Here is an 8,776-nt window from a genome sequence, read left to right on the forward strand (position 1 = left end):
GCCAAGTATCCTATTTTTCGTTAAACGGCTTAAAAAAAAAACCAGACTGTTAAGATCATGAGTTTTCTATTGCACTCATATAACAAAATCGTGCATTCTGGAGACACGGTTTTAAAGTCAAATGCTAGACGACAGCGTTATTTCATGGTTTTTCCCAAAGAGCACTATGAGCTCCAGGGACTGTCTTGGGAACATCCCGCGTTTCCCTTACTGTGATTTTGGGTCAGCTCCAGGGAGTGATCCTTTCCTTTCAGATAGGGGTCCAAGGACCTGAGTTTTTTTTTTTTTTAATTCTAAATGGCTTGGGGTTGTCATGGATGCTAAACTCTGCATTCCCATCCTAAAGGCCTGAGCAGGGCTGCTTCTGGGGTTGATGCCTGCTGCGGTTTCTCCCCGTTCACGCGGGCGCCCCCTGCTGACAGCCCTACACTCTCAAACTCGCCAAACTAGGAATAGGGTACCAGAGGCTGCAGACCGATACACAGTCACACCGGGTTTACAATCTCAAAGAGAACCATCTAGACGCTTTCCGATGGACAGCTCGGCGCATCCCGAGGAATCCTTTCTGGGCTCCGATCTGGTATTTTCATTCAACCCCCAGCGTGTATGCTACCAAACACGGATAAGCAAATGCCTTCCAGGCGATACCAAACGAATCCCGTGGTTCCTGTAAGGAAAGGACCAGCCACTGACTCTGCCGAATCCTTTGTCCTTCCCCGAGACAAGGGACCGGGGAGCGGGGACCTCTGCCTTGCCGCTCCACATTAACAATCTGTGTGGATGTGGAGGGTGGCGGCGCGTTCTCGGGCTCATCTCACGCTTTCCCCAATTAGGATTTACTGCCTGACGTCACGTCTGCCGGAGATTGGCTGTTCAGATCTGACACTCGGTTCCACGGCGAGAGCAACTTTTTAAAGACTTTGCAGCCGGGGCTGCCTCCGAGCGTCCCGCGCGCTCACGCCCGCGCTCGCCTGCTCTGCCCCGGGCCCGGGCGCGGCGCCCCCTGCACCCGCGGCCGCGCGGGCGGACCCTCACCTTGCGGAGCCTGCTCCCCTCGCCCCTCCCCTCCCCTCCCGGGCTCGGTTCCCCACCCCACCCCCACGCCCGCCCCCTCCTCCCCGCCGCTTTCGGCTGGGGTCTGGGGCCGCTCGGCCTCCCGCAGAACTTCCTCTCCTGCAACCGAGTTCTCCTCGTCCCGCCTCCCGGGCTCTCGGGCAGCCGGAGCGCGCGCGGGCGGCCACACCGGGCGAGCCGCACGACCAGGGGCGGGCGCCGGGGGCGCCGGCTCGGGCCCGCGATGGCGGGGCCCTGGCTCAGGTGGGGGCTGCTGCTCTGGGCAGGGCTGCTCGCGTCGTCGGCGCACGGCCGGGTGCGGAGGATCACCTACGTGGTGCGCCCGGGCCCCGGCCTGGCGGCGGGCGCCTTGCCCCTGGGCGGGCCCCCGCGCCCGCGGACCTTCAACGTCGCGCTAGACGCCAGGTACAGCCGCAGCTCGGCGGGCGCCGGGGCTCCCAGCCGCGCCTCCCCGGGGGCCCCCTCGGAGCGGACGCGCCGCACGAGCCAGCCAGGCGGCGCGGCCCTGCAGGGGCTCCGGCCGCCACCGCCGCCAGAGCCGGCTCGGCCCGGGGCCCCCGGCGGGCAGCTCCACCCCAAGCCCGGCGCTCACCCGGCGGCCGCCCCGTTCGCCAAACAAGGCAGGCAAGTCGTGCGCTCCAAAGTGCCGCCGGAGAGCCAGAGCGGCGGGGGCTCGAGGCTGCAGGTTCAGCAGAAGCAGCAGCTGCAGGGGTAAGCCCACACCCTCCCTCCGTGCGCGCGCGCGCCGCCCGCGCCCGGACCCGCGGGGTCGGGGCCCCTCGCAGCCGGGCGGTGGCCGCGGGTGTCGTGCGCCGCGGGGCTGCCTTCTCCTCTCCCGCCCGCCCTCCCGCGCCGCGAGCAGAGTCGAGTGCGGGGAGCCCGGAGCCTTTGAGGATAAACTCCGAGCGCATTGTTTCTCAGCTGCGGGTAAACACAAAAGGCATTTCTGCCTGGGGCGTAACCTCCTGTGCGCGAACCCAACTACTCCTAGAAGACGGGCGTGCACATGAAGTCACTACTGCTCACTCCCTCAGCATCAATTAAACTACTCTTTGCAACTCAGTTTTAACTTTTTTTCTAGCTAGTGAAAAAAAAAAGTTTTGGAAGAGCTGCATATGAAGATCCAGCTCCTGTTCTGTGGCCTAGAACTTTTCAGCATCCTAGAAATTGTGGACTTTGAGCTTCCGTGCACCTGTGGGGTCTGCGTCCCCTGGGGCAGGGTGTCTCTGCATGGACAGACTCTTTGGTTGGAAAGTTGGGAGGTTTCTGTTACTGGCCGCTTGTACACATCCTTCCTGGCCCTCTCCCCATTTAATTACGGGGTGGGGGTGTGGGGGATCACTTGTTTTGCCTATCTGGTTCTTCAGGGGGTAGTTCTAGGCATTGTGATCTCACCTCTGTTTGGACACTTCTGCCTAAACTCAGATACAGTTTAAATTGTGGGTCAGGTAATATACAAAATACACTTGGCTCTACTTTGGGGGTTAAGGAATTCATTTATGTGGACCCTGTTCTCCCTTCCGGTGTAATTCTACGTCATGCAGGCTTTTAGGTTCTCCCATCTTTCCCTGATACATGATCATTACTCTTCTACCTCGGCAGCTCTGGACTGGGCATGCTGCGTATGGCTGAGGACTCTCTGGAAGCCAGGGGAATGTGGACGCAGGAGGCTGAGCTTGCAGGGACCCCGTAGGCTTGGGTTTTCGGGAAGAGAACTTTGCTTCTGTGGACTCAGGCGTCTTGCTTTGTTTCAGGCTCAATGTCTGTGGAGGACAGTGCTGCCATGGCTGGAGTAAGGCCCCTGGCTCCCAGAGGTGCACCAAACGTAAGTTTCCGTGCTCGCTGTGGTCCCGCACAGTGGGCAAAGGGGGGCTGTCCACATGCGGAGCGGGAATCCCACAGGGGTCTCAGGAACGGGCTAATGCTGCTCTGGAGAGGTTACGTATGCAAGACGGGGAGGCCATTTTCTTCAGCGTTCGTTACCCTCATGAAGGGTTGGGTCACAGCAATGATGGTGTATCAGCGCCAGCAGCAATCTATTGTACGGAACCGTGCCACGCATCCAAGGTTCCCCTGCACCTACCCGACTCTGTGTTAGTCACTGCCACACCTGTGGATCAGGAGCTAGGAAAACATTCCCATTGGAGAATGTGCCATTTGCCAAACCAGCACAGTGAACTCAAACTTGGATATTGACAGCCGAGAAACATTTTTTCAGTTGATGGCCAGAGGGGAATGGGAAATAGGTGGCCTTGTTCTGAAATAAAACATGAGCAGTTTCTAAAGCTTTCTGAAAACAGCAACAAGAATCCTCCATCTTTGAGGCCTGGTTGTTTCCCAGGAGACGATCACTTCACTGTTCTTCAGAACTGACTGTGTGGTCTTCAGCGCTTCTCCAATTAATACACATCTTTTTTTTTTTTAATTAAAATTTTTTAAAAAATGTTTATTTTTGAGAAAGAAAGAGACAGAATGAGAGTGTGGTAGGGGGGAGAGAGAGAGAGAGAGAGACAGACAGACAGACAAAGAATTAGAAACAGGCTCTGGGCTAAGTGTCCATCAACAGATGAATGGATCAAGAAGATGTGGTTTATCTATACCATGGAATACTACATGGCAATGAGAAACAATGAAATCTGGCCATGTGTAGCAACATGGATGGACCTTGAGGGTGTTATGCTGAGCGAAATAAGTCAGGCAGAGAAGGACAAATATCATATGTGTGCACGTATAGGAGGATTAGGAGGAACTTGACGGAGGAACAAGGGGGAGAAGAAGGGCGGAAATGGTGGGGGAAAGGGAGAGAGGCAAACCATGAGAGACTCTTGAATGCTGACAAAAACTGAGGACTGATGGATGTGGGGGGGAGGGGGGGTGGGCATGGAGGAGGGCACTTTGGGGATGAGCACTGAGTGTTATGTGGAAACTAATTTGACAATAAACTATTTGTAAAAAAAAAAAAAAAAAAAAAAATAGAAACAGGCTCTGGGATCCTAGCTGTCAGCACAGAGCCGGACGTGGGGCTCAGGGCTTGAACTCACGAACTGAACTGTGAGATCATGACCTGACCTGAAGTTGGACACTTAAGTGACTGAGACACCCAGCGCCCCCACCAGTTAATACACATTTTAGCAATGTTTTAGAAAAATGTATTATTGGTACGTGCAGGTTTGCGAATGCCAGATCACATTTCCCCGATGCATTGTAAAGTTGAGGATTCAGTTAAAATGTATTTTGAGGCTCCTCTGGACAAGTTGCCTCATTCTGTTGCTAGCTGGAAGTAATAAAAAAAAATCTTCCACTCAGAAAGAGTTTATCCTTCTTTGGTTTCTCTGTATAGAGCTTGAGCTGTAAACATTGTGGATTGGAATCATCCCAAATTTTAGCTGCTTATATGTCTGCATCATAAGTCAAGTTTAGCAATTTGTTTTGTATATAGTTCGGATATTAAAATCCTGATTTCATGTTTTAAGTATTTCATATTAAAAATAAAATACATATGAGCACTGGGTTTCTATGGAAACCAACTTTACAATAAACTATTTAAAAAAATAAAAATAAAATATAGTTTGGATTTTGAAATATTGGGAAAAATTTCTAGTATGGTCATTCTGGTGAACTTGTTAAAAAAAAAAAACCTTTATGCCTTGAAAGAAGCAGGAGGGCTCTGGCATGGTGGCTTGGATTTTCTAGAAAGGGATGTCCAGATAGGTTATGATTTGGCTGTGATCCAGGAGTAATGCTGGGTAGGAACTCACTATCAGCCACCTGATTATTGAACGCAAACTACTGGCTCAGAAATGCTCAGGGTTGTAGGCATTCAGACTATTATAATTTTTCACTTCTTCTTAGATTACACTTGACAATAGTACACCAGCATTTTCCTGAATTTATGATGACTCAGGTCAGATTACACACCCTTTCCTCCCTTCAGTATCTCCTTCTGCTCAAAACCTGGTATGATACGTTTGACTGTAACATGGAGATAACCCATCCGTGACTGCACCACTGCTCTGGGATGTTGCTGTGTAAAGTAAAAATACAGAGCAGGATTTTATAGACAGTGGGTGGGTGCTCCTCCTTGACGCCTGTTAGAGAGCATGTACCAAGACTGGAAGATGTTTACTTGGCAAATGATTCAATCTGGTGTCTTCTCTGGAAAGGTTTTCTGAGGATTTGGGGATCCAGAGATGTTCTGGAAGATCCAAAGATACCCTAGAAGGAGATCTTGAGGAAGCAACCACTTCATGGCTTCCTGCTGGTTCAGGCGGGGGGGAGGCAAGAGCATGTTTGTGCTGAGGTTTGATGGGGTTTGCCCTTTGGTGACCCAGAAAGAGAGAAGCTACAGAAGGCTCTGGGTCAGAGCAGTGACTGCAGGGTCCCAGAGGAAGTTGCTACATTGATTGAGTCTCACAACACACATAACATATACCTCTGGCTTTAGGTTCAAGTTCACTTTCCAGTTCCTAGAAGGTAACCCTTGGACAGCACCAGGGTCTAAGCAATGCAATATCACTTTTTTTCTGATGATTTTTTAGCATTCAAACAATTGGCCTTCCTGTACTGTCTGATCTGACAAATTAATTCAGACCCAAGTGCTGGAAACGTAATGACTCCTTTCAGGAATAATTTTAAAAGTGATGCTGGCGTAGGCCAGTGTCCAATCCAAAGTAATGTATGTATTAGGCAGATATGTCTCAATGGGAGACTTGTTTTGTGTATGTGGGAGAGCCAGAGAAACAAAGGAGCCTTCCTCCTTCAGATGGGATGACTGGAGTTACCATTGGGCTGTGAAACTTGTGATCATGGTGGAGCAGTGGGCTGCTGGAGAAACCCCTGGCCCTGAGTTCAAATCTTGAAGCCTTGACTAGATGTGGGGCCTTGAGGGATTCACTTGACCTCTCTGACCCTATATCTTTCCTTCCAGAAATGAATGTGCTAAAACCTTGCCCACTTTGTCAGATTGTTTCAGGTGTCCAGGTGAAAAAGAATGGGTGTAAAAGCCTTGATGAAACCAGAAAGATTCTTAGTTTATTATTGGATAAAGCCAAGCAAATTCTGTCTCATTTATCTATTATTTGGTTTTCTTTTTTTCCTATGTGTTTCCCCAGCTGCTGTTGTCATCGTTGTCTTTTTGAATAACATAGATTTGGGTCCACCTTTTTTAAAAAAAACAGTCTTTTTTTTTTTTTTTTTTAACATTCTTTTTTGAGAGGCAGAGAGACAGCACAAATGGGGCAGGGGCAGAGAGAGAGGGAGACACAGAATCTGAAGCAGGCTCTGGGCCCTGAGCTGTCAGCACAGAGCCCAGTGTGGGGCTTGAACCCACAAACTGTGAGATCATGACCTGAGCCAAAGTCGGACGCTTAACCGACTGAGCCACCCAGGCACCCCTGGATCTTTTTTTATATTATAGCTTTAAAGTAGTTTAGGGTTGGGGGAGGGGGAATGGGGAGATGTTGATCAATGGGTACAAAGTTTCAGTCACACATGATGAGTAAGGTCTGGGGATCTAATGTACAGCAATGTGACTGTAGTTCGCAGTATCGTGTTATCTACTTGAAATTTGCTCAGAGAGTAGATCTTAAAGTGTCCATACTCCCTATACCATGTCAATCATGTGAAGTGATAGGTATATTAATTAGCTTGATTATGTTGATTATTTCACAATGTATGTGTGTATCAAAACATCCTCCTGTACTGTAAATATATACAATTTTTATTTGTCAGCTATTCCTCAGTAAAGCTGGGGGTGGACAGAGAAGGAATGCATGAAAAAGCCAGTCACTCTCATGCTGTCCTGGCTTTGACTACCAAGAAAAAAGAAAGTTTGGGTTGTTCTTAATGGTTTATTTATTTATTATTTTAAAAAAGTTTATTTACTTATTTTGAGAGAGCACGCGAGAGACAATGCACAGGGGAGAGGCAGAGAGAGGGAGAGTGGGAGAGAGAGAGAGAGAATCCCCAGCAGGCTCTGCATTGTCAGCACAGAGCCAGATGTGGGGCTCGAACCTACAAACTGTGAGATCACGACCTGAACTGAAATCGAGTCAGGTGCTTAACTGAATGAGCCACCAGGTGCTCCCTGAATGATTTATTTTAGTAGAACCTTAAAATATATTAAGTATTAGATTATTTGTGTGTCTGTAGTTCTGTTTGGATAAAATGTGCTGTGTACAGGTAAAAATGCTCCCCCAAGCTGTATATAAATGGAAAAAATCCTGACACCCATTTTTGTGACACTACCTACTTCAGTAAATAATAGTGAACTTCAGATTGCAAAAAAATTGATTTGTAGTCTTTGTCCTCTCTCACTTCCTTATTTTGCTGAAATTGAACAATTGCACTTGAGTATGCTTAATAAAGCATACTTGTGAACACAAAAATCAATTGTATATCTATATGAAGTTCCCCGTTAAGTTAGTAGTCATAAAACGCATGTGCACGTTTAAATGTACTACCCAGGTTGTCTCCTAATTTTCCTTATATTTTGGGGATAATCGAAAGAGTGTAGCTGAAGAGTTTCAGTTTATATAAGTCATGTCCAGTTGTTACCAAAAGTATTTCTGCGTAAGAGATCAGTTGTGTTTATTATCTTCATTTTGCTTAATCCACTGAAGAAAATAGATGCCCTTGGAGCCAGACTCCATTGTTTTTAGTTGATTGAAATTTAATTTAAATGGGCCATAGGTAAATGCTTCTGAAGACTGAAGATTTTGTGAGCTTTATATTGCAAATCAGGTATGCAACGGGCGTGCCTTCGCTGGGGCAGGGAACACATATGTACATCTGCAAAGGTGGACTTGGGGGGCTCGCAGCTTGAGATGCATGTTACATGTTAGTGCTGCTTTGCTAGAGAGCCTGTGTGTGTGGATTTCTAGAAGTTGAAAGCGTAGTGTGGGATATATCCCTTTAGTTCTTAATACTGAGTGACTGTTGCTAGCGACCATCTGTTTTGGGCACAGGAGGTGGCACCATGTTTGTTCTCTCTCTGAAGAGTCTGCATTTATAGGAGGGCTTTGCAGCTTCGAGACCTTTCTGGCACTCGGGCATTCAGTCCCTCCTGGGTCCTGTTTCTGCCTCTCCTCACTGTCACCTATTCTTCCTCTGTCCCAATAGAACCTACCACTTCTTGGTTCTTGCAGTCTTTTTGTCGCCTGCTCAGGGTAAGTGCAGGCTACAGACAGACACAGTCGGTGGGCTCTGCTTTAATGAGGACACTGGCCTGGGAGCAGAGGACCTAGAAGAGTCTGGGCGAGATGCGGGCAAGGCCAGGTTGGCAGAGTGAGGCGGACGGAAGAGGAAAGACGGCAGGTTGGAGTCATACGCTGGTGCCTGGCACGCTGCGGGCCCCTTCCGTAAATGCATGGATGGTTCTTTCATTTCTTTAACGGATATCTGTTTAGCTTTAACATGTGCCAGGTTCTATGAATAGAGGAGAGACGCAGCCAGCTGTAGGGAGTACAGGGTCTGTTTTTACTCACTTAACTCATGGCACATCAAATGACTTGTTCTCTCCTTAGCAAGAAACAGAAAAATCGATATTCCGTTGCTTTTCCATTGGCATTCAGCCCACACTGCTTTGGGAAAAAAAAAAAAACCACCCAAGAAAACCAAACCTAGGAATGTGCCTTAATGATATGCAGAGGAGACAGCTATGTGTACCCTTGGTAGATGCAGTAGATGGCATCGTCCAGGAGGG

General features: G+C 48.8%; 1 protein-coding gene across 5 annotated transcripts in view; it reads left to right on the forward strand.

Moving 5' to 3' along the window:
• The first annotated feature begins 1,218 nt into the window (after positions 1–1,218).
• The window catches only part of LTBP1 (latent transforming growth factor beta binding protein 1), a 399,760-nt gene continuing 392,202 nt past the window's right edge, over positions 1,219–8,776 (forward strand). For all 5 annotated transcript variants that reach the window (XM_039250305.1, XM_039250307.1, XM_039250308.1 and 2 more), the window contains exons 1-2: positions 1,219–1,785; positions 2,829–2,899. In XM_039250305.1, the coding sequence (XP_039106236.1) occupies positions 1,298–1,785; positions 2,829–2,899 (559 nt within the window). In that variant the 5' untranslated portion in view covers positions 1,219–1,297. The remainder of the gene's footprint in view (positions 1,786–2,828; positions 2,900–8,776) is intronic.

Source organism: Hyaena hyaena, unplaced genomic scaffold (assembly GCF_003009895.1).
Source record: "Hyaena hyaena isolate Hyena2069 unplaced genomic scaffold, ASM300989v1 scaffold_362, whole genome shotgun sequence".
Lineage (NCBI taxonomy): Eukaryota > Metazoa > Chordata > Mammalia > Carnivora > Hyaenidae > Hyaena > Hyaena hyaena.